The sequence below is a fragment of the Micrasema longulum genome, unplaced genomic scaffold, assembly GCF_059751315.1.
Source record: "Micrasema longulum isolate JH-2025_06_02 unplaced genomic scaffold, ASM5975131v1 h1tg000725l, whole genome shotgun sequence".
NCBI lineage: Eukaryota > Metazoa > Arthropoda > Insecta > Trichoptera > Brachycentridae > Micrasema > Micrasema longulum.
In genome coordinates, this window is record NW_028277921.1 from 177234 (window position 1) to 202586 (window position 25353).

The 25353-nt window shown below is 30.9% G+C and overlaps 2 protein-coding genes across 3 annotated transcripts in view; both read left to right on the forward strand.

Annotated features, from left to right (window-relative positions):
• LOC148279387 (uncharacterized) overlaps positions 1 to 19081 on the forward strand; it is a 109388-nt gene extending 90307 nt beyond the window's left edge. Inside the window, exons 1-3 of one of the 2 annotated variants that reach the window (XM_088229956.1) lie at positions 12998 to 13161; positions 13348 to 14216; positions 16172 to 19081. In XM_088229956.1, coding sequence (XP_088086082.1) covers positions 13107 to 13161; positions 13348 to 14216; positions 16172 to 16282 — 1035 coding nt within the window. In that variant the 5' untranslated portion in view covers positions 12998 to 13106 and the 3' untranslated portion in view covers positions 16283 to 19081. Of the gene's footprint in view, positions 1 to 12997; positions 13162 to 13347; positions 14217 to 16171 lie in introns of those variants that run through there. The other variant, XM_088229955.1, reaches the window with a different exon arrangement.
• A 1811-nt stretch (positions 19082 to 20892) lies between these two features.
• LOC148279388 (gamma-interferon-inducible lysosomal thiol reductase-like protein) lies at positions 20893 to 23487 on the forward strand. The gene is made up of 4 exons (XM_088229958.1): positions 20893 to 21296; positions 21368 to 21538; positions 21863 to 22039; positions 22703 to 23487. The coding sequence occupies exons 1-4, from the start codon at positions 21186 to 21188 to the stop codon at positions 22934 to 22936; spliced, it is 693 nt and encodes a 230-aa protein (XP_088086084.1). The 5' UTR covers positions 20893 to 21185; the 3' UTR covers positions 22937 to 23487.
• The last annotated feature ends 1866 nt before the right edge of the window (positions 23488 to 25353 follow it).

The window sequence follows — 25353 nt, forward strand, 5'->3', positions numbered from 1 at the left end:
CGGTTTCGAGACGTACCCGTCTCTTCGTCAGGACACCACCTTTATACGATGTTCCACTGTTATGGTCACCCTATTAAACCTATTAAACTTACCTCCTCCCTCCATCCCCTCTGATTTTTTCATTAATTCTCAAACAACAGAATATTTTCATAATTTAATCAGTGCATGTTTGTCCTAATCAGTTGGTTAAATTGGTGTCCTGACGAAGAGACGGGTACGTTTCGAAACCGGTAAACATAGAAAAGTCGGTAAATATTTAATAACATTTAGTAAAATGTTTGACAACAAAGTTAATGCTTTAAATATTAATAATAGTTTTTATGTATTTAGTTTTTAAATAATGTTTTTGATTTGTTATTTTATTGTGTTCTTGTTTATAGTAAAACAGTTTACGATAGCCAATTACTGGTTGTATTAATTTCATTATAGTTATTGAAAAAAAAAACAATTTTCAAAAAGTATGTCATCTTAGACCAGCTTCCCCTGTGTACAAAATTGTTTATGTGAATTCTTCCTTTTTTTCATTCTAGAACCTCCTCGTGCGCAATCAGGTAGTATGGTTTCGAACTTTTTTATCGCACCAGGCATTCCCGTTTTAAACTTATGATTACTTACGAACTTGACCTTTATGCTACATACATTGTCTGACATTGGAATAAACCTGCGACGTTGTTTTGCAAAGCAGATTATAGTGCAAAATGTTCAGAGGATTTAGTCAAATTGGATTTGCTACCCATCAGCCTACTGCTGACAGTGCTGACCGACAACGAGCCTAGCGAGTTTAGTTGTCTCTGGCGTCGCTCGCTGGTTCTATCTCGTCTTTGCTCCGTCGCGAACCATAGACGAAGTTATCCTTATTCAAACTTTCTGCGCATATTAAATACCTATATAATTTGTCGAAAATTTATCGAGATCGTAGATTTTTGGTGAATTTTAAATTAAGATTTTTCTGCTTTAAAAACTGTTATGATAACCGAAGTACCTAATATTTTTGTATTCACTAATTATACATGGGTTCTTTAAACTCTGTCACATCCGAAACCATGATAATCAGTATGGGCAAGAAGACATATTAGCATATTAAAAAAATATTTAGAACAAAGAAAATTTTTAAAAATAAAATATTTAACAAAACAAATGGTTGCTTACTTTTGCAGCCGCGCTGCAGAGCGCGGCCGCGCATTTTTGGCGTATTAGACTTCCCCTTAGAAACCATCTGCTTTTTCTGATATTATATTTTTTTAAATTTTATCCTTCTAAAAATATATTGTCATGTACCAATATGTCTTCTTGTTCATACTGATCATCGTGGTTTCGGATGTGACAGGACTTAATGAACACCTGTATATTTCTCCTATAATTTTATTCCAATTTTTTTTTATGTGTAAAATCTACAAAAACCTGGGGCAACGAAAAATTAATATTTACTATTATTTAAATTAAAAGTTACATTTATATACATTAAAAGTACGTTATTATTTTAATTTCATTCTTACGTAACCGTTAAAAATAATATGTCCATAAAACGTAAAATAAAAAGCTTTAATGTTTTTTGGAACGATATTTACGGATACCTTCACAGAAAATTCCCTGTTCCATTAATTTATATTTGCAAAAAGCTTAGTCAAATTTTATTTATAATTTGAACCATTTTTGCTAAGCCAAATACCCTTTTATGTTGATCATCATGATGGAGGAGTCTCGATTGATTTTGTGGTCTGTTGATTGTTGACATTAAACATCCGCCCAATTATCAGTCATTAAAACAAAGTGCCTTTTAACATCCGTGTGAAATAAGTTTCCAATTAAATTGTTTTTTTTATCATGTGTTTTTTTATAGAAAATATAAAACGCATTAATACTTTTTAAAATTTAGTTTACTTTACGCAGGTATATTGTTTGATTCTTTGTTTTTCAATCGTTCGATCGTAATTTTTTAATTATGATGTCTAATTTTGGAAATTTTAAAACCAAAGCTTTAAATAACTAAAAACGTATCCCTAAAACTATAAAAAATCGCTTATGATATTTGTTTTTGAAAAAGAAAACATAAATAAATGAAAATGTAATTAATGCGAATGTTTATTATTGTAACTTGGGGTACATTTTCTATGTTCTTTTCTCTTTTTTTGTGGAAATTAAAAAGAAGCCATATTCATATATATCGTGATTTTTATGTTATTTTCGCCTGATGCAAAGTTAGCAGCCAACCAAAATAAATACAATAGTTAAAGCAGTTAGAAATATACCCTTTACAACAAAACTAGACTTGGAAATTAATAACACTTGGTACACTTCCACTCATATATTTGACCAATTAGCGCTTTCACCCTCTAATGGCAACTTAAGAATGGTAAATATTATACAGTGTAAGGATCATTTCTGTTTCATCGAAGTATTATTGTATCTTTTTCGACTTGTTTTTTTAAAATGTTTAACCTATACTTAATACAGCGGAATGTCATCAATAATAAATTGTCAACAAATACCATGAGTAGAAATATAAGACTCGTACATTATGTAGCAAGGACAAAAGGAACAGACTACGTTCCGAAAAAGGTCAGATTTCCAATTTCAATTTTCTGATGAATAACAAAGCAAATTTAATGTGGAGTGTAAAGTGGAATATCACAATGTAAGTGTGACAAATATTAATTTTAATCTTATGTGTATTTTTTCCAAGACGGATAAAACACTGCCTTTCTAGTTTATTTAGCGTTTCAGGGGAAAAGTTCCGTCAATGAAAATACGAACTGCGAACATTCCAAACGCGTCCGCTCAATTTCCTTCGAATAACTCATTCTTATTTCGCCGTTTACACGTGGATAAAAATATGTGAATGTAGGGAAAATCGGAGAAAGATTTTACTTGATATTCCTTTGAGGAAGTGATTGGCACTTCTGATCGAGTACTAGGTGAAAGGCCACGAGTGCTGGCAAACAAACTCTACTTTAGCCTGAAGGTACCAGCGCGATGCGAGGTCTTCTTAAATTAGAATTTCCCTTTGAAAACTCTTTTGAGGCTTCTTCGCTTTATATCATTACGTTTGTGCGACAAAATTATCTGTGTTTGTGAGAATTTAAGTTTAAAAATCACCGTACACCCTTCGTCAAGAAATAAAAACGTCAAATTAAAATAATTTAGATAAAAAACCTTATTTTCTTGACTTGTGGTTTCGCAAAGCAACGAAGGATCAAAAATGTATATGTAGGAATCTATATTTTTTAAATAATATCACAGAGAATGAGGTAGTTCAATGCTACCCGACATTGTATTTTAAAATATTTTCTTACACGAAACGTGAATTGTATATTGTATGGCGAAACATCTTTAATTTTTATTTAAAAAAAAGTTAAATACTCACGTTATTCACAAATTAGCATTTTTACGCGCCCGTTTAAAAATGCAATTCTTACAAAATATATATTTCATTTTAAACTTTATTTATTTAGTACAAAACTATATTATGCAGTTTAGTGGCGTGGCGAAAAAAAATTTCAAAAGTTGTACTTAAAATAAGTGATTATACAAATAATATACATATATTATTTTTTAATTACAGCTGTTTTAAATGCGAAGATAGAGCTTGTATACATAGGTGTACAATTAAAATACCTACGTTATACATAAATATTATATGATGAGGAAAGGAATGCAAAGACTGTGGGTTAGGGTAAGGAGTTTTGAAGGAGACAGGAAGAGGAACCAGGAAAGAAAAATTATAAAATTGAATCGAAATTAGGGATCTAAGTACAAATAATAATATTTCTGGTGTTTCTTAAAAGTGACGAATACACTTGCGTCAAAATAAAAAAAGGCTTATTTAAAAAAAAGCACAATAATCAGTTTTAAAGAAATAATTAACTTACAAAATTTATATTTGAAGCACTAACTCTGTGGTTATTCATTTTATAATTAAAATAAAAACACTTTGTTTTTAACCACGTATTATTCTTTGTATTATCGGTAAGTGTTTACATACAAATATTTTTTTTATTTTCTTTTATTCAGGAAACATACAGTACAGTTACAAAGTTCAATATTTTACACAATTAGACTTAATTCTAATGGACCAGTGAAGTTTCCATATTAAAAAGCAATTATATGTAAGGTTAACTATGAAAGCATAAAAAAGAGAAGGAAAAAGAAAACATAAATGAAAGTTGTTTAAAAATTAAAATTTAAATGAAAAAAATATATTTTAAGGTTTGTAGTTTGTAGTGAGTATTTACAAATGGAAATAATATTAAAAATGAAGAAAATTTGTAAGAGTAATTAAAAATTAAGAATTATTTAAAATGTTAGTAAACATTAGTTAAAATGTTTGACCACAAAGTTAATGCTTTTAACATAAATAATAGCTTGTTATTTATATAATTTCCCACCAGTTTCGAAGCTACACAAGCTCCCTTATCAAGGTATATATTTTTTTATAATTTTACATAAATGTGTAACGAATTGAATGTACGATTCTTCACAGTTTTTCTTGTAGTTTATCTGATGTATGAATGATGTCGGAATTTTGTACTGGACCCGCGTATATTAAAATAATAATAAAGTTATCGTATCTTGGGTCTTAGATACGTGATGCTGAGAACCGAGGCTTAGTATTTTATCACTATTTTAATATTATCCCATGACTCGCGTATCTATTCAATAAACGATTTCTTTAATATCTAAATTATTTGTTTTTGACGACGGTGAATTATTATTGAGAGCCCTCCCGGGCAGGCGGGGATCTTTAAAAATATAACATCATATCATCCCATTTTCTTATTTATTTGGTACTTGTTATGCAGATATTTTTTTTTAAATATATTTTTTCTAATATACATATTTATTGAAATTATCATAATTTTCCTATTGGTGCCCAGTGGCACATAAAGCACTCCGATGGAGCGCATATTAAACAATAATACACGACAATGGTTTGTTTATGTCCAAATGCTTGCAGACTGACTGGATTTTCTCCCTAGGGAGTTGTTCATATTAAAATTTGTTGCAACAGAGAGGGATAACATTTTTGAGAAGGGGAATATGGTTATACACACTGCGTAAAGTGGCCACTTAAACCAGCCAATGACAGATCTTAAGCATTGTAAATGACTTTACTCCCATATTCACCTTCTCAAAAATGTTTTCCCTTTTTTGTTGCAATAAATTTAAATAATACACGAAGTCAATATGATCGGTCTCGCGTTATACTCGTAGATCCAGTCCGCGGACTGATATTGCGGTCAAAATCATCCTTTTAAGTGAATATTTCATGTCGACCTTGCTGGGAATCGAACCCAGGAAGGACGTCAAGCATGGTTAGTGAAATCGCCAACCACCACACTACAAGGTGGACTTAAGTTTATTCGATTTCACTTCTTAGGATTTTTACCTTGAGAGTAAGCCATCGAGTAGAAATCACTCGTTCAGGATTATGATTCTATGTCACACATTTGTATTCTTCATATGTCTGGATACGGAGGAATTTGTCATTTAAGTTATCGACTTTCGATATATTTCTTACATTCGGTACCGTGTATACTGTAATGGCCAAACTCTCCAGTGTATACAATAGTCTACGGTTGATCAGGGGCCTTATGCTTGACTCGTTTGTCTTTAGAATCGTTTGCGGCTTCCGTAATTCGACGAGTGACAGCATTCTTGAACCACATATACCAATGCAGTCGATCGAAAACCGATCGACTTTATCTCGAGTGCCCCAAAGCACTCGAAATTGACAATCGAATGCGACATCGTAACTTTAGCTGTCAAACTTCCTTCTTGTAAAACGCTCGGCATTCATGTTTGACGAGTAAGTATTTTTGTTGTATTTTAACTTAAAATTTACAATACTGATCAATGTTATGATGTTGGCGTTTCAACAAATGTGCAACAAATATAACTGTACTTATTTTTAGTCATTATCAAATGAAGTTTCACTAGAAACATGATTTCAAAATTATTTTTTCGCTCGTCAATATCAAAATACGTATTTGAGATATGTATTTTACAATATGTTTTTAAAATCCATTAAATGAATGTGAAATATATCTAATAACATGTAGATGTGTGTTATGTCAAAGTCAAATAATAATTATTAATGTTTCAGTGTCTCAGTAAAACCTCTTCTTTTATTTTTTCCATAATATTCTATACACAAAATATTAAACGGAAGAAGTCTGAAAAGAAACAATAAAGATTTACGTGTGGCAGGAGAGTCATAGATAAATACGGATTTGTTAGTGTTGCCACTTTCTCGTTCGTCTTTGTAATTAAATTGTCGGAGGGTTTTCAAGAGTAGCATTATGACAAAGCAATCGAGATGCCCAATCGACTATTGTCGAGTGGGTGACAAAATGTCACATCTTTCCCGCATAAGGCTCCAGATCGGAATAATGTAACGTTTACCCGAGGTAGGACCTACGGACTATTAATCTCCCTCGCCCAATGGAACCGTTCTCTCCCTTCAGTGAGAATATTAATTTCTTTTCCTTACAAGAGTCCTACGTCCAGGTGGGGAACGAATCTTCGCCCACAGACCCTCCGTTACTTCATTATTTATATCACGTACGAAGGCAGCATCTATATAATTAATTTACTTTGTAATGAATAAATGTATTATATACATTTTCGTCTTCTCACAGTTTTGGTAGGCGTTTACATGGAACATTTTTATCAAAATATGTGCCTCAACAGAGACGGAAATAATTTATTATTAGAAAGTAATATTTAACATTTACGTGATATTTCATTTTAACCTATCGTTTGGCTTGTTTAAGTAATAATAAATAAATAAATAATTATTTTAGAAACTGTAACATCCACCGTTTTACCCATCGTGGACCATCCACGTTATGTCAAATTTTGATTAATCTTTAGAATGATTTATTACACATGAGTAGCTTTCAAGAAGTATTTTTTTATAAATTAACAATGACCCGAAACCGACTCCATCTGTATTAAGATTTCGTCGGTCTTATTAAAAATCCATTTTTATTGATATTTTTATTGTTATAGGAATTTTTATGAAATCCAAATTAAAATGATCTACTTTGCTTATGTTCGCAGTTTGCTCGAGTATGCCTCTTCTGTTTGGTCTCCACAGTATGTCACATATAAAGAAAGGTTCGAGAAAATTCAATGGACATTTCTTAGACATCTTAACTGGAGAGACAGGAATACCGATCTAAATTATATGTCTTCCTGCAAAAAGCACCACTTGCTTAGTTTAGAAGATCGCCGTCTACTATTAGACATGGGGGTCCTACGCGACATACTTAGTGGACGCCTTGATAGCCCGGCTCTTATGTCGGAGTTATCATTAAATGTCCCTGGCTACCGTCCCCCTATCATTAAATGTCCCGTCACACGTCTAGCTCTCTATTCCATGTGCCAGCAGTTCGTACGAACTATGCCCAGAACTCTCTACTTATACGTTTAGCTCGTGAATATAATTTAAACATTCCCCTCGTTGATCCGTTTGATTGTCACAAATTAACGCTTGAAATGCGCGTTTTAAAACAAACTTTTTTTCTTTTACTTAGTTTCTATAATAAAATCTTATTTTATCTCTAATTCTTGATATTTTATATATTTTTATATTTTTGACACTTGTGCAATAATATTTACACACATGTCCACCCTCATTCCATAATAATACCCACTCACCCACCCTCACACACACTTACACTAACACAAACACACTAGCATGTATTGTACGAGTATTTTATGTATTTCTGATGATATCTGTCATTGGTTTTATTCTCTGCATATTTTATTTGTTATTTTTTTTTACATGTATTACTGTTGATATCCCCAATAAATAAAATAAAATAAATATAAACGTGTTTTAAATAACTTATATTATGTGTGTTTATGCTCGTATATATGCAACAATATGAAAACTTAAGTATATGAACAAGAAACATATTGATAATTCAATCGATTAATCGTCTGATATGAGCATTGCGCATTGAAGATACGGATCTCGCGTGTAATGATAATTATATTAATCTTATCTATTAAGAAGGTACGTTCACATTCTTCTTTAGTGATTGTTCTATGTGATATCTTATTGTTTCATTTTGTCAATTTTTTTCATTTATTGGAACAAAGTTTTTGATTTAAAAAAAAAGACTCGATAAAGTCACCACTTAGCTAATTAAATTGTTGATATGAATTGTCCATGTCAATTGTCTGTCTATTGTTAGTCCTAAGTATTTAAATGTTCAATTTCAGTTAGTCGTTCATTATTTATGTAAATATCTACTTTGTGTAATTTTTTTTAGATTCAAAGTGGATAATATTGCTTTTTTATAAAAAATTAAGTGTAAGTAAGTTTGTGTTTGTCCATTTAGCCAACATAGTAAGGTCTTCGTTGATGTCATTGTTTGTTAATACGTCTGTTTGATTTTTATAAAATAGTCCAATGTCGTCGGCATACATAATAATTTTTCCTTTAAAATTATACAGTGATAAGTCATTAATATATAAAATATATAATAGTGGACCCAAAATAGATCCTTGTGGGACTCCAAAATGTACTATTTGTATTTTACTTTTTTTTCACTTACAAAGGTATACTGCTTCCGATTTGTTAAGTATGATTTTAATAGTTTGCATTCTTGAGATTTTACTCCTTATCATTTAATTTTTTTATCATGGTCTCAATGTGTACCGTATCAAAAGCTTTTTAAAAAAAAATTATATACGTATAGGAATTATTTAGTAGAAAACTATATTTTCCCAAACTTCTGTGAAAAACCTACCCAATTTATTTTTATTAAACCTCTTGTTAACCTTAATAATAAGTTAAGGAATGCTATCTTTGTTTAGTTTTTTATATTTTACTTTTTGTGCTGTTACACGTTCACTTAATTGCCATACTTACTAGTTCTTTGCTCAATGTATTATTATTGCGTTTTTTAAAATTATTTTTTATTATTAACTTTTTTAAATCATTCTTATGTTGTTGAAATTCCATTTGTCGATGCGTTTTGAAGCTGCAAGACTTTTTGTGATGTTAGCTATCATATTATGTAAATGTTATCAACTATCAAATATCTAAATTTAGTAAATGGGGTCTAGAATTTCAACCGTCCATGCGCTCGGTAGCTGCAAAACTTGTTGTTATCTAACTTCTAATTTTATAAATTTGCTTTTTATTTCGTTTTGAAAATATCACTTAAACTCTAAACTTCATTGTCAAATAAAAAATTTAAAAATAAAAATGCAAATAGGGGTTAGATTTCTTATTGTCCATGCGCTCTGTAGTTGCAAGACGTTCTGTTATCTATCTCATATATATCATATTTGTAATATTTCATAATTGGAGATGAGGAACTAGAATCCTAACCGTCCATGCGCTCTGTAGCTGCAAGACGTGTTGGGATATTTATTTTTTGTACAGCGCCCTTGAGGCGATTTTCACAAAAAATGGTGCTATAAAAGTTATCCAAACATTGTTATTATTATTATTAAACCCCATTTTTTTAAGATGACTGGACAGCGCGAGCGGCGGCGGTCACTCTAATCACAAACAAAAGCTAGGGTTTCCTAGGACAGCGGTGCCCGTATTTTAACGGCCGTAGTGAACGGTGATGCAGTGGACAGCCGTCGTAAAGGTGACTAGAGTGTGGTTTTCTAGGAAAACGGTGTTATCAACACCATTTAACACCGTTTTCCTAGGAAACCACTCTCTAATCACCTTTACGATGGCTGTCCACTGCATCACCGTTCACTACGGCCGTTAAAATACGGGCACCGCTGTCCTAGGAAACCCTAGCTTAAGGGTCATACTTAGAGCCCCTACGTCAACAATCCTAAGTTTAAAATCTGCCCAACTTTTTGCGACGAAACACATTTTTTTATGTATCGAACGAATGAAAACAGTGCAAACATTATTATGTCGACAATTAAACAGGTTTGTGAATGGTTTCACTATTGTCGCGTGTGCCAACTTTTCCACTTTCCCGAGCCTAGCCTCTGGTTCTAGTTGACTCGTATAGCCATAGTCACCGGACACTGCATGCTCATGCGTGAGAATTTTCTGGAATCCACACGGCTACAAAATGCCCCGCTAGCGATTTATCTCCGTCCGAATAAATATATCAAAGTCATTCCGGGCGTGCTGAACTAATCTCAAATGATTAGACATTGTTCTGTGAACCAATTCTGTAAAATCTTTTAATGTTGCAGACATACCGACCTGACCTTCTTAAGATTTTTAAATATTGAATGAATAAAATATGCATTTATAAAATAATATTCATTTATTCATTATACAATGCAGTCTGTCATTCAATCCGAATTGTAGAATTTATCACTTAAAAAAAACATCAGAGTAAACGGGAAAAAATAACAAGTGCAATTTCACGTGTATTTTTTCTAAAAAAAACGTATTTTTACTGTTTAAAAACAAAATAAACACAAATTACAGTTCGCGTAATCTTAAATCCATGTTTTGTGTTATGCCAGTTTTGCAGGAACGTCGGTGTTGAGGTAATTTTTGCTGATAATAACATCAGATATTTCATTTTGAAGTGTAACGACGAGATTTTATGTATATTGCTGCGTAGAACCATTAGGATCGTACTTGTTAAGTAAATCACTTTAGAAGAAAAAAGTACTCGCGTAAGTATTAATGATAATGGTCCCCTGGAAAATCCCTAATGGATAGTTTCAATTAGCGTTCCGAGTGATGGGACATTAATGTTCGAGCAACTTTAGTTCTAATGATACTAATGTAGATTAGTTTCAATAATTTAGTTTGTTGGATTTTTTGAATAGACGGGCTGTTCCATCTTAAACAGAAATGAGGGTGCAGTAAATTCTCATTTTGATCATCGCGTTAGGATGAAATGGAATCCAGAGTATCCAGAGACCTCATTTTCTAATAATGTATGTTGCTGGTAAGTAATACTAATATTCTAGTGTATTTTACCGAAATACACGCTTTCAGAACACGCTAAATGTTTATTATTTCAATAAAAAAGTTCTTAAGAAATCTCCGCCTTGAGATGAATCCGCAAATTACTGTAGGCCGTAAAATATTTTTATGTGATATTAATTCGGCAGTATTTGTTTACTCTGACCGCACTAAAACGTGCTCGACATTAAAATGAGACATTACGTTTTATGCTTTTGAATTAAAATTTATTTGATAAGGTCGCGACCCCGCGAGCTGGGATTTTGGGTTACTTTTCCCATAAGGAGTTCTGAAAGATAATCCTAAGTATTATCTTATTGTATATTTGTACAACTCGTTACCCATTATGTATATCCGCTATTGTTGATCGTGGTAAAATCGCACGCGTGTTCGACACAGTGTTCGATCTCAGGTAGGGGTACGATTATACATTTTGCCGGTATCGCTGTCAACGGAACGACTTGAGCAATGATTGTTCCGCGGAAAATTAACGACATGTCCATTGTTTTACAGCATCAACTCCCGCGGTCCGGATGGCGTAACTACGATTGTTCATTGTAGCGAGTGGTGGACTTACCAACTACCGACTCCAACTCCAATCGACCGGCCACCTAGTACCGGGGTTATTTGAATATAATAATTTAACGATAGATTTTTACCTTATCGCGTGTCAATAATTTAGCTCTGGCGAAATGGTATTTATTTTTTCCCTTTCATTATTACTTGTATATTATTTCGGAAAACGCCTTTTAAACCTATTACTTTTAACGATTATGTAAAACGAAAGCGAAAAGTTTTAATTTGTTTGCCCAAATTTTGCGTTTAAGTGGATTTTCGTTTTTTTGCGCTTACGTAAACGGTGCTTTGTTTAGGGATTTACTTGCAGAAACTGTTTAGTAAAATCTTTAATAAAAAGATAAACATTTTCGCTTTATGTCTGCATTACAAAGACCACACACACAAAATTTAATGTCTACGATTGTTATGGGCTATTTATTGCATGTTTCTTTATTTGTTTACCCAGATGTAAATCATTTCAATTTTAAAAATAAATACGCATGTGAGTTCGCTAAGTCCTGAATAAAATAAATATATTCCGTTTTATTTCACACTTTCTGCCCCTTCAGTCGTAAAACCGATTTCGAAAACGTCGTCCCTTTCAAATGATCCGAAATGTAATTATTTAGTCTGGGTCCAGCGCCTACAAATACTCAACTACCGGTAAATAGGTTGCCTCTATCGGACTGCTAATTTTCCCGATATCGACTATTTCGATTCTGGGGTATTTTTCATTTCAATTTATCTGTATCGTATCTCGTGTCGATAGTGACTCACCATATAATCCAGATTTACAGCGTACGCCGATTTATTGATTGTATAGCAAAGACCATTGAATGGTATTTGTGGGAAGATCGATTTAAACTTGCTATAAAAGGTAATGCGGCAATTTTTAATCAATCATTTCAATTTCATTTACTCGTGTTGTGCGAAACAAAACCTTAAATATACCGGAGATTATACATATAGTAAAATGTTAAAATACTTGTAATCCACATTAATATATATTTTTTAAATAAAGAAAAACACTTAAATTTTCTCACCATTTCCTAAAAGTTGTAAATAATAACGGAAAAATGGAAATCGAGTTATGGTAGATTGGGATTTGAACCTGGGACCTTTGGTCCGTGAGGCCACAATCCACTACGCCACCCATCCAGCTACCACGGGACCACAACCCGATTTGATATAATATTTTATGGTTTTATTCCAATTCTAAGCGGTTGTTTTTTTGTCGGGACCTGAAACAAAGAACCGCATGTATCTTGTTAAAATATATAAATAAAAAGATATTAATAAGTAAATTTATATAAAAATGTCTGCTTGAGAATTATCTTTTGTTTTTTGTTTATTCGTGGTACAAAATAAATAAATTTATTGAATCAAAGAAATATATTTCTATAGTTTATCATCTTTATGGGATCTTTTAATATAGAATGTCTTTTAATTTACTGTATGTACTTTTATTATTTTTGGTTTAATGAAAACTACTTTAAAGAAGTGTAATCAACTACCCACAAAACTGGTTGTATTTTGGAGTGAATTTAACAAAGTAAAGTGGCTGTGATTGTGATATAGTTGTGAGATAATTCTTAGTGCATTCATTCGAGTAGTTGCCGCCTTGTCCATGGCGCGTTTCCAAAAATGTATCGGCGTTTTTTTAATGAGCACCTTCGTAGCAGGTATCTACTATCTACTTGATTTTCTTGTATCTCCAGAATATTATATAAAGCTAAAAGTTCAGAAGCGATTTTATATTCTTGAGAATTGAGAATCTAAAAAATATTATTTTTCTCCAAAAAATTGACAGTGTACCTAAATAAGCATTTTTGTATCTTGTTTAATTTGTGAAATATTATTTGTTACAGTGTGCGTGTGCAGCCCGACTCTGTCGTCGGTGGAATCAACAGAATATAAGCCAACTCCATCACCGCCTATCGCCGGGGACGCCAACAGCTCTTCGGCCGAAGAAAATGCGGGAGATGTAACACTTTCGTCCACAATCTCGCCACCCAGGGGGCACCGCGGCGGCAAGGCTATCGGTCAACCGCCACCCAATCCTGCCACTGTTCTTCCTTATTTCAAGGTCTCCATAGCCTTCCCCCTGCCTACGGGAAGTGACACCGAAGATGAAGGTCCAGCTATGCAGAAAGAACTCGCTCTTAGCCTAGACTATAAGAAACCTCAACCGACGGAAGAAATAAAAACGATTTCAACAACAGCGGCGCCAAAAATCGAAGAAAAGAACATAACAGAATCAAATGTAAACGAAACAGAAGGTGAAACTTCCACTCCTCAAGATGGAGCTTTAAACAATACTAGTGAAGAAGCGGTAGTGCCAAACAGTGTAGTGGACTCCAATACCACGGTGATAACCAACAATTCTTCCCTGAACGAGAGTGCTTCGAGGGTATTAGAAGAAGTAAAGGAAGAGTCAAACAGCAACAATACCACAGTAGTAGAATTATCAACTGCCAGGGCTCTGTTGCTTGAGACTGGAGTTGGACGTAGAGCTGCAGACTCCGATGTTAGCAAGAGTCAGGTGGCTTTAGGGGACGGGGGGTTGGATGCTGGAGCCGTATCAGGAATCTGCTTCGGGATTCTGGTGGTGCTCGGTTTGGGAGGCGCTATCAGTCTAGTACTGTACAGGCGCCGATACCTTAACAAGCCTCAGACCCTTAATGACAAATGTTCCAATCCTGATTCTAGTGGATACATTGATGATAGCACTATACGAGTAAGGATTTTATGTTTTAAATTTATGGATTTTTCATTTTTATTATTATTATTTGTTAATAACATTGTACATACATTTATTAGTGACAGAGACAGTTTATAGTGACACAATCAGGAACGACTCATGCCTGTGAACTTGCCCCGACTCACTAGAAAGTCATGTGTAGTTGGGGCACTTGTAATAATAATAATAAAAATAATAATAATCATGGTTTATTAACAAAAAATTACAATTGCTTTATCTACTACATAATATACTCAGGTAATAGATTTCTCTGGATTATGTCTAGTCTGCCTAATTTTATTTATTTATATATTAGAAAAATCAAATAAGCCAAATATTACAAACAACTATTCTACTTTAACACTAAGGATAAATCAAGCAAGCGAAGGAGTGCTGTATAGCGGAATACTTGAGAGGATCTATCGGTTCCTATAAAGGCAATGCCTGTTCTAAGGAACCGATATGTTGCGGCAAAAATAATATCATCATTTAGGGTCGTATTTGCAAAAGTGTACACGGATATATTAAGTATGAATCTAATTTATAAGTATGTATATAATAAAATAAGTATGTTTATAATATAATAGATATGTACATAATATATAAGTATGTATTTAAAATACAGGTACAAATTAAGATATAATTGTCCACAAATTTTCAGACTCTTTGCTTCCCATGTCTATCAACCATTTTCCAATTTTTTTCCCAAAACATGTTCAACTTTCGTTTTTCCAGATGTGAGGCACTAAGTTATATAGCTTTGGTTCCGCAAAAATAAAAGATCTTTGAAACACCGCTACACGCGCTCTAGGCATCATTAAGTCATTCCCCGCAGAACTTCGTGTTTCGTGTGCATGGTGTACCCTGTCTAGGGTATCCCAGTGTTTATGGGTTTCAATCAAAATTGTTCTTACAGAAGATTGCCTTACATCAAGAACTCATAGAGTTTTAAACAACTCTTCACTCGGGGACCTATATGGCCTTTTTAGAATTACTCTCAAAACAGATTTTTGAGCTTTTATTAGTGGGTCTAATATAGTCCTAGCAGCTCCTCCCCAACCGACACATCCGTAGGCCAAAACAGAATTACGGAGTCCATAATATGCACTTCGTATGTCTATCGTAGACAGTATATTACGTAACTTTACGAACACACATATTAGTTTTCTTACTCTTCCCACTAGATAATCAATGTGCTTTCTCCAGTTGATTTTAGCGTCAATAAAAATCCCCAAATATTTGATGTCATTAATTAGGTACAACCTGTTTTAAGGCAGGCATTTTTATGCAAAAATAAACAATAACATTACTACCTACTAGTTAATTTATTATACAGTTATACTATATTTAATTAATACCATTTATTATTTTTAATGTTTTTGAGTAAATTTTCAGATTTTTCTCTGCCTAAATCCAGTAACCATTTTTTTTCAAATTTATTTATTTGAATGCACTCATAAACATACATACACACACACATATATATATGTGTGTATATTCGCATATACATACTCATATAATATTTTATACATACAAATCAAGTTTATGCATATCATACTTTTAATAATATACATATCATTATATCACCTATTACATTTTTATTACAAAAAGTAAAAACTTTAAACATTCATATTGGTCGTTCACCAGTTATTCCACAGTTTTTATTTTATATAATATTTAGCACAGACCCATAGTCCCTATTGCCTGCTATAAACATGTTAAATGTCATATAAAACATTTTCTATTGTTTTTTTTTAACTACTGTAAAAAATACTATTTTAAGAATTTTTTTCAATTGCGTTTTTTTATTGCAACTGCATTTTTTCATCTCAACTTTTCAATATAATTTATTTTTTGTGTGAAAATACTAATTTTTTTTTTATATGTGTATTTCCTTCACTTTATCATCTTCTGTTTATTTCAAACAATGATGTTTATTTGTTTTTTTCCAGGAAAACTCCGAAGAGATGTACAGCCTGGATAATGATTCATTTCTGAACTCCTTGGAAGCCATGACAATTCAGAATTATTGGACAGATAGCGTCAAACATACTAAACTATGACTTTAATCACACCTTGAACACTCCAAAACTCCGAACACACCAAAACTACCTGATGATTTCGTTAAACTTATTTTGGTATTTCTTAGCAAATATTCTTAGAATTACTATGATCTCATACGAGAAATACAAAGTGTTGCAGGCAGTTGTAGTATTTCCACTAAATTTTCAGTTTTTGATGCAAGATTTTAAGTTTTCTTTTCATTAAACTTATTTTTAAATCCTGACTCGTTAAACATATTTTCGTTCGCAACTTTTTATGTTTTTAAATTGAGATCCTATCTTAGTGCACTCACACTAATGTATAACATTTATTAATACAAATTTTGTAAATAGGAAATACAAGTAGTTCTAAAAATGTAGTTAAATGAGAAAAAAAATGTGTGTATTCTTGCAATATGAAACCAATATTTATTATCTTTATAGAGATAAATATTTATTGTAATCAGTATGTAAATTTGAACCTAAAATTTCCCTTGTTTTAATTAAGTAAGATTTCATCACCATTTGCATCCTATATTCTTGAATAAGATATTTACTATATAAAAAAATATATTTTTTAAATATGTTGTGCGTATAGTTTAAAAGTAATATCTAAATAAATGGTATTTTTTAAATTACAATCAGCCAACATAAATAATTTTGTTTATTATTGTTTGAAAGTGCAGTTAAATTATTTTAATTCTTTTACTAACCACTTTTGTCAACTATTAAGACTTTTGACACTGATTCTGTTTGTGTTTACATTTTTAAATTTAAGCTACACTATTAATTTTAAAAGCACATTTAAGTTTAATTACCTTTTAGAGAGGTTTCTATTTATATGTTTACCATTATTAACATAGTGTATATTTTATGTATATGTGAATAGTTGAGACATTCTATGTACTTCCCCTTTAAAAATGCGAAACAATATCTATGTTTACTATGGAGGAATTTTTATCAATTGAAATGCATTCAAATTAATATTTGAAGCACTAACTTTATGACTTTCCCAGTTTAATAATCAAACTACATATTTATTTTCTGTAAAATCACTTAAATAAATTTTGTCCGCTGACCGGTTTCAGAACACAGCTGTTCTTTTGTCAAGGCCTAAAAATAAAAGTTTTGAAAAACATAAAGTTTATTTTTAAGCCTGAAGGTTTGTCAACAAAGAAACAGTCATGTTTTTTTTTTTAAAGAAATATTTTTGATCTTATGATTTACCCAAATATTTAATTTTGAGGGCCATTTTCAATGAGTTGTTAATTAACCCGCTATTAGAAAATGGGATCAAGTTGGGGTAGAGTGGGGTCCGAACCACGGAATTTTGAGCCGTGAGTCTGAGATACTAGCCACGGGACCACAACCCGATCAATAAAATGAATGATCTTTGAAACCATATTAAATTTATTTATGTGATTTTACACAAAATAAATATGTAGTTACATTATTAAAACGCATTACTTTACATGTTTTAATACTTCCATTCGATACGTATTATTCTTTTGATTTATGAATGTATATTTGCTGTGTTGTTTGGGATTGAACATCATGTTATGCATATGAAAGTAATATGAATTATTACCGATTGGCTGCTAAGTACGAAGTGTATTCGATACACAAGTTAGACTGAGGATAGGAATTATAATTTACGATTTCCTATTTTATTCTTAATTTTTTCCAGTGTTAAAATGCAATTTATTGTAACCGTCCATATTAGTTTTAATTTTTATATAATTTATTGCATGTTTTTATTGACTTAATATTATGTGTATAATTTTGTGTCCTGGATCCAAAATTAAATTTATGTATTTTTTTATTCATACTTTTGATTCAGTAGTAGGACCTTTCATTTTTCATTTTACAACCCAAATTGAAAGTGGTCAGAATATGGTTAGCTTTCTTAATAAGAGTATCATTTTTTTAAAAATATATATTTCTTCGAGATTTTGATATCTTGCAATTACTTAAATAAATGCTCCTTGGAAAAATTTTAAACTTCGCCAGTAAAAAGGGATTGTCAAATATCAATTTCTTTTTTAATTTCTCTTTCTGACAATGGTATCTATGTATCATAAGCTTAATATAAAATATATTTAGATATCATCATTTTTTAGAATAAGTACACTTGAGAGTTAACATATTTTTGTCATGTATAGATAAATTAATATTTTCTTTATAAATTATACATGTGATAGTATGTACTTAGTCTGTGATTAAATAGTATTTCTATTTGTTTTAATTTTTAGACGGAATGGATTTTACTTAATATTTGTCACTGCGACATAATATTGCACGTCTTGATTTTATGATTTTTAACTTTAAATAACAACACTACATGATTAGTTCAACTGAGTCTGTCTTTCATTTAACACTACTTTTTTTCCAATACCACAATTACTATTAATACTATTTCGATACTCTTTTGAAACAGAAAAGTAAACTTTATAAGATAATTAAAATAATTTAAAGTTTTATTTTAAAATAAATACATAAAAGGAAAATGAAATTGAATATTTTAATAATTATATAAATTTTATGTACCGGTAAAAGTATAAAAAAAATTACTTGCTTTTTGCATAATTTCACCAAGCCGGTGTGTTTACTACTTGAATGGTTTGTTTTTTTTTAAATCAAATGTTCCTAAAAGACCACAGATTTCATCAGTTTAAAATATTTTTAAAATTGCCGATGAACATATCTCGTTTCATGATAAATAATTCTTCAATTAGGCATAAAGTAATAATTAGTTTGGATTATAGAATAGAGCATTATGTATTATACTATAATATTTGTCCGAAATAAATCATTGCAGCATATTATGTTGGTTTTATTATTCCTTTCTTATTATGACAGTGATAATCAGCAGGAAAACAAATGTGGATTGTATTGGGATAGTGAGGAAAATTGTGTAGTTGCACAATACATAATAAAAAGAAGAGAGGAGAGAAAGGGGAAAGAGTATAACTTTCTAAAATAAATGACAATTTTACACGATCAGATTTCAAATGGTTTCCATTTTCTAAAGCTTTGAAGTAATTTGTTTTGTATTTTGAAAAGAAAAAAATCTTATAAAAGTAAGTAGTACATATTTTTTATGTAAAATATGCAAACTAATGAAGTTTTCATAAATCCTCATAATCAAACACAAATGCCAAGAGAAAATACCCAGAAAAGGATTTATTACGTAGCATTTAAAGATAAATGCCAAAGGAATTAGTAAAATAACATTTATTTTTTATTCTATCGATACAATAATGTTAATAGTCCTCGGCACGGGAAACCGAGTGAGGTCACATTATTTTTATTATTAATTATAGTTTGTAAGCAAAAAATATGAATAAAAAAAATTAAAATAAATAAATATGTAGTATAAAATAATATATAGATAACAATAAAAAAGAAACATTCTTTGTAAACACCTTGGTGATTATAATGACCAATTTTATCAAAATTATTAGTCTAGAACAGCGATGGCCAAACGGTAAATCGCATCAGTCAATCACGACGAGAAAAAAATGGTTTTAACTTTTTAAAACCATTTTTATCTTTATGAAGAAATTTTTTATGTAACTGCCGTATTTTGGGGACGATAAAACGCATCGAACCATAAGATGCACCCCAAAATGTATCTATCAATTTGGAGTGTTTTGGACGATAAGACGTACCCCAATTTTTTGTTGAATTTTCAGAGCAAAAAAGTGCATCCTAAGGTCTGAAAAATGCGGTAACTACCATTTATTTAGTTATATTGCATATGTAACAAATTTCAATTAAAAAATATACCATTAAGTTAAAATTTACAAAAGAGTTCTGATTTGATCTGAGTTTGTCTAGGCGGATAAAGAATACGGTTCTGAGTGTGAAATACAACTTTTGACTTCTCTCTCTTATGTGGAAATCCTGTAAACATAATGAAGTAGACACTTCATAGTGGTTGTCGCGTCCGCTTACCATACTTGAGGTCTGAGGTTCGATTCCCGGCACGGTCAGTGTGAAATATTTGTTTAAAGTGTGATTTTACACTGCAATAAGTGTGGAGTTTTTCGTTACAAGATTCTCTTACTTTCTTAACATATTATTCTATGGATAGTTTGTATGCTAATGTGTTTTTTTTTATATGTACCTAATTTTATCAAATTATTTTAATTATTTCTATATGTATGAATTGAGATATTCCATTTTGTAATGTACATATATATGAATAAATAAATTTAAAAAATTGAATAGTTCTTGGACTGTAAATGAAGCGTAAGACTAATAACTTTTTTTACGCAACACATTTGGTGTTCCATTGCAGCTCTCTTTGCACTATTAGGTGTGGATAAGGGGTATAATGATTGGTAGATCGCATAGACTTCAGACGGTAAAAAGTAGATTTCTGATCTAATCAAATTAGCCACCCCTGGTCTAGAAAAAAATTATTTCTTAAACCGGATAGTGGCAGATCATAAGCCCTGTAAATACCTACACTTCCAAAGGAATAGTCTTGTACAAAGTGTTCTCCATCTCTTTTGTAATGTCTATCTTTAACATGGTATTTATGGAAAGAAGCCGTAGGTGCTTACAATATTTTTCATATAATTTTCAGGTAAGTACTTTGTTCGATTAGTTTGGCATGTAGCCGTAGTCAACAACGTAGCTGTCATTAGTGTCAGTTGAGACAGTTACCTTTGGTTTCCAGTTTCCAGCTGTCATTTTGTTGTCTGCTGATTCTTGCCTTTCTTGGGCAATTATTTTTTTCGTGCAACGTGCAAGTGTAAATAGTCTTACTCATTACTGTTTTTTGACAGTACTTAATACGCCAGATAAATTAAGATGAATATGACATAATTATTGTAAATAATAGCGTGGCTAACCGTCTTGAACGTTGTTTAATGAGTTCTTTTAATCAGCATTATTAAGCATTAACATAGTAGGAATGGGGGCTTCTGGAACAACTAGATTTCGTGTGATTGTTATACTTTTACTGATTTTAATTATTTGGCAAGCATTTAAATTATATCTTAAGGATCCGGCTACTGCAGATACAGTCAGTATTTTTCTTTAGGTATACTTAAATTATAAATAGATAAATATCAACACTATGTTTTTATATTTCAGGATGAGAAATCCCACGCTATTTCGATTCCGGAAAAAGTGGTCGAAGTTTCTGTTTTTTACGAAGCTCTTTGTCCGGATTCTAGGCATTTTTTCCTTCACCACTTGGACCCCACTTATAAAAAGTTAAAAGAAAATCTATCGCTTAATTTAATCCCATATGGAAAAGCCAAGGTAAAGTTATTCACACTTTTTAATGATATCTAATAACAATTTCCTGCCATCTGGAATATTATAAGAGTGTTGATAAATCATTTTATGTATTCCTCTAAAACCCTCAATAATATTTGCACATACTTAGCATAAAATTTATGATATTAATAACAAGCTTTAAAAAAAAAACTGAACTTTAAGTAGTATTTTACATATTGTGTATTTGAATTAATTAAATCCATATAAAACGATTATCACTCTATTGCCATAATTGTACACAATTTCATGCATACAGAATTATACCTATACATTCCCAGAATAAAATTGTTTGGAACATTGTTTTAGACATTCTATAATACCAATGGGGTTTTAGACTTTGAGTGTCAACATGGCGTGTTGGAATGCCAGGCAAACAAAATACATGCCTGCGCAATAGACCTTATAGAAGATCCGACACAACAACTTGCTATTGTCAGTTGTATGATCAAAGATAATATGGATCCTTCCCCAGCACTGAACAGGGTAAGAAAATCACTAACCTTATATTATTTAAAACGTTAATGTAAATATATGTATACAATAAATGTAAAAATTGTATTTAGTTGTAATATTGTATTTTTATTTGTTATCTGAATTTAAAAAAATATAAAAAAATACAAATTTACCAAACTACATTTAATCATCCAGTAATGTGGGTTTTCAGTACCACACATTTGATCAACTGGTAGATGTCTTTAACTTCAATATGTTTTAAAAGAATTATTTTCATAATAATAATTTAAAGACAAATGCGCCTACTTCTTGCTCAGTCAGATTTATTATCATTTGATTTAGGATATAAACCTTTTCCCACTAACTTCAAACAATCCACCTACCCTAATAAAAAATAAATAAATTGCCATAATTAATTTTTCATATTACAATATGTTTGATTTTGTAATTATCTGCCTCATTAAGTAAATCTGAATTGAGGCAGCAACTTCTAAATATTATAAATCAGTATCAGCATGTTAATATTCAACACAGCACTTAAGACACCATTTTTTCTGCTATCTGCTCCGGTAAATTTACAATCCATTTCTTTATTAAAATTGTAGAATTTATTACTCTGGCTTTTATTGTAGGCAGTTATCGTATACCTACAAACTTTCGTAACATTTTTTGTATTTGTGTTTTTGTTTTTAGTGTGGGTCAATTTTAACTATTGACATAAGACCTATCAGTGATTGTGCTAAAGGATCACAAGGATCAGAGCTACTGAAGAAGCACGGGGAATCTACAAACCCTATCAAGCCAACATTCATTCCTACCATCTTACTAGACGGCTCTAAAGGAAATCAAGCCGCCTTGTTAAAAAATTTCATTCTACAAGTTTGCAAACATTTTGGAGATGATAAAGTACCTGCGGGCTGTACGTAGTACTAGTAAAAAGTGATTTATATAAGAACTATTGAGGTCGAACAATTTGTTTTTAATGACATGTTTTAATTTATCGACATTCATCAGCAAGTCGCTTCCCTTGAATACATCGTAGACCTTTGTTACCAAGAATTGCAATTTCTCTTCGTTGTTAGCAAGAAGCACAGCATCATCAGCATACAAAAGACAATTGACAGTTAAATCACCCATTTTTGCTCACATTCTTAAGCCTTTCAGTTCTTTCATGCAGTTATCGATATACACATCGGCACGCATGGATGAGAAGATGGATGAATATAGAGGAAGCGAGATCTGTATGCAAAGATAGAGTCATGTGGCGTTATATCTTCTCTGCCTACACTTACGGGGAAATAGCGTGATGGTTTATTTGTTTAAAGTTTTAATTTAAGCACTTAATTGTAAAGTGGTTGTATGTACAATATAGTGTAAAAACTTCATTTTTAAACTGCATCGAACTAAGATTTCTAAAAAGCAAATTAAGATAAAGATATTGTCTCTTATTCACCGAACAAACAAAAACAAAAATAAAACCAGCTTAAAATATTGGTTATCAAAGTTGTAAATATAATATTAAACTACTAATTAAGTTATTTTGCTTGATTATATCAATTAATTTATAAATCAATGTACCTACAAAGAGTGTTTTTTACTCAAATCTATCATGTGTTCATGAAGCAAGATCCATTTCATTTTTCTATTATATATTTAAATTAGTTGCTCTGTGCAATATTTTTTACCAAGAAACAAAAGTAATTGATACCCCTTTAACTGAAATTGCCATTCGTTTAGAAAATTTTAATTAAATGTTTAAAGTGGTTTAGATTTCCTTGTTAACATAAAAACCTAACGGATTAGATAATATTACGTAGCAACATTATTCATTGTTACTACAGAAAAGTTTTTGTTGTAAAACTATTTACGAATATAGTCTGAATTACATTTTCATTCCTTTATATTTTCACCTATTTAAAAAAGGGCTGTGATTTTTTTTGGATACCACCTATTCACAATTTAGGAACTAATTATTAAATAAGATCACACAAATTTTATTTAAAAAATTACCTTTAAAAGTATTCGGTTATGTAAAATGCTCAATAGTTTTCATTATTTAAAAAATATTATAAGCCTCTTTAAGAACCCCTCCATATTCTGAAAAGGAAATAAGTAATTTTCTGAAAATCTACATAATGTTTTATAAGTAAACAAAAAATAGCCATTTATCTGCAAACTAACTACTCCAAAGATAAGATTATACGTTTTGTTGATTTTTCTTTTTGAGGTATAAGATAAATTAGTGTTTGTATGTAGGTAATACATAGTGCATGTATATTGTACTCCTTTCCAATAACATTTGAAAATAATTTGAACATTGTGAAATCAATAGTCAGCTAGGTATTAGAGTCTATACAAACTAATAAAAATTGTTGTGTCTTCCATTTAAGTTTATCTTAATAAATGTATATAAGTTCTAACATAGAAGGAAGGTTAATTTTATAAAACTGTTTTGTTAAATGTTCTGTATAAAACTGTTTTTATAAAATTGTAAGGAAAATACGAACACATTCCTTAGATCAGTGTAAAGTTCTGACAATTTAAATAGTTTCATTTGCAATTAATCATATGATAAAACATTAGTGGGTTTTGGTAATATGTACTTACCTAATACATATTACCAAAATATTTTAAATTAATTAATCTTTTCCTACAAGTTCATAAACTTAGCGAAAAATACAAGTATGTATGTTAAATTAATGTACATGAATGTATGAATTTATGATACCTTAAGTGATTGAAAATTCAATGATGTTCCCACTCATTTCATATTATGAATTCTTATAAAATTTATGACTCATTCTGTACATAACAAATTCAGCACCTTTTTTTTATCAAAGTGCATGTTTAATTTTTGCATACCTATATTAAAAATAATCCATATATAAAGTTTTCGAATTAGCCAATAAAAAAAATATGCACTTTCAGTTGATGCCAATAAAAACTATGTTTAAAACTATTTGAAAAACGAAAATTGACATTAAATTTTATGATTATTTAACTTCGTTTTCTTAATTTTGTAAGTAATTTTACAGCTGTTTAATTTTTTATAGTATACAAATGAGGGTATTAGAAGCAAACTTAGCAATCTCCACCAAAAATAAAAAAAATAGTTTTTGATGCCAAAATAAATTATACATAAAAACCTACCTACCTAACCAATTGCATAATTCAAAACCGTCTCTAAATCTTACAAAAACAGATTTCAATTATACTACTTAACACCGCAAACTTAGCATTCTCCATTGAATTAGCGAAGCATAATTAGAAATCTCACAATTCTTTTTTCAAAGTTTTTCGCAAATATCTCAGTAACTTCTTTAATGGAGATTTCTAAGTTTGCT

Bases quoted from the DNA above. Each gene is read 5' to 3' on its own strand.
- LOC148279388 (XM_088229958.1), top strand. From the start codon at position 21,186: ATGGGGGCTTCTGGAACAACTAGATTTCGTGTGATTGTTATACTTTTA. The intron at 21,539-21,862 runs GTAAAGTTATTC...ACATTGTTTTAG, and splicing joins TCCCATATGGAAAAGCCAAG to ACATTCTATAATACCAATGG. The intron at 22,040-22,702 runs GTAAGAAAATCA...TTTTGTTTTTAG, and splicing joins CTTCCCCAGCACTGAACAGG to TGTGGGTCAATTTTAACTAT.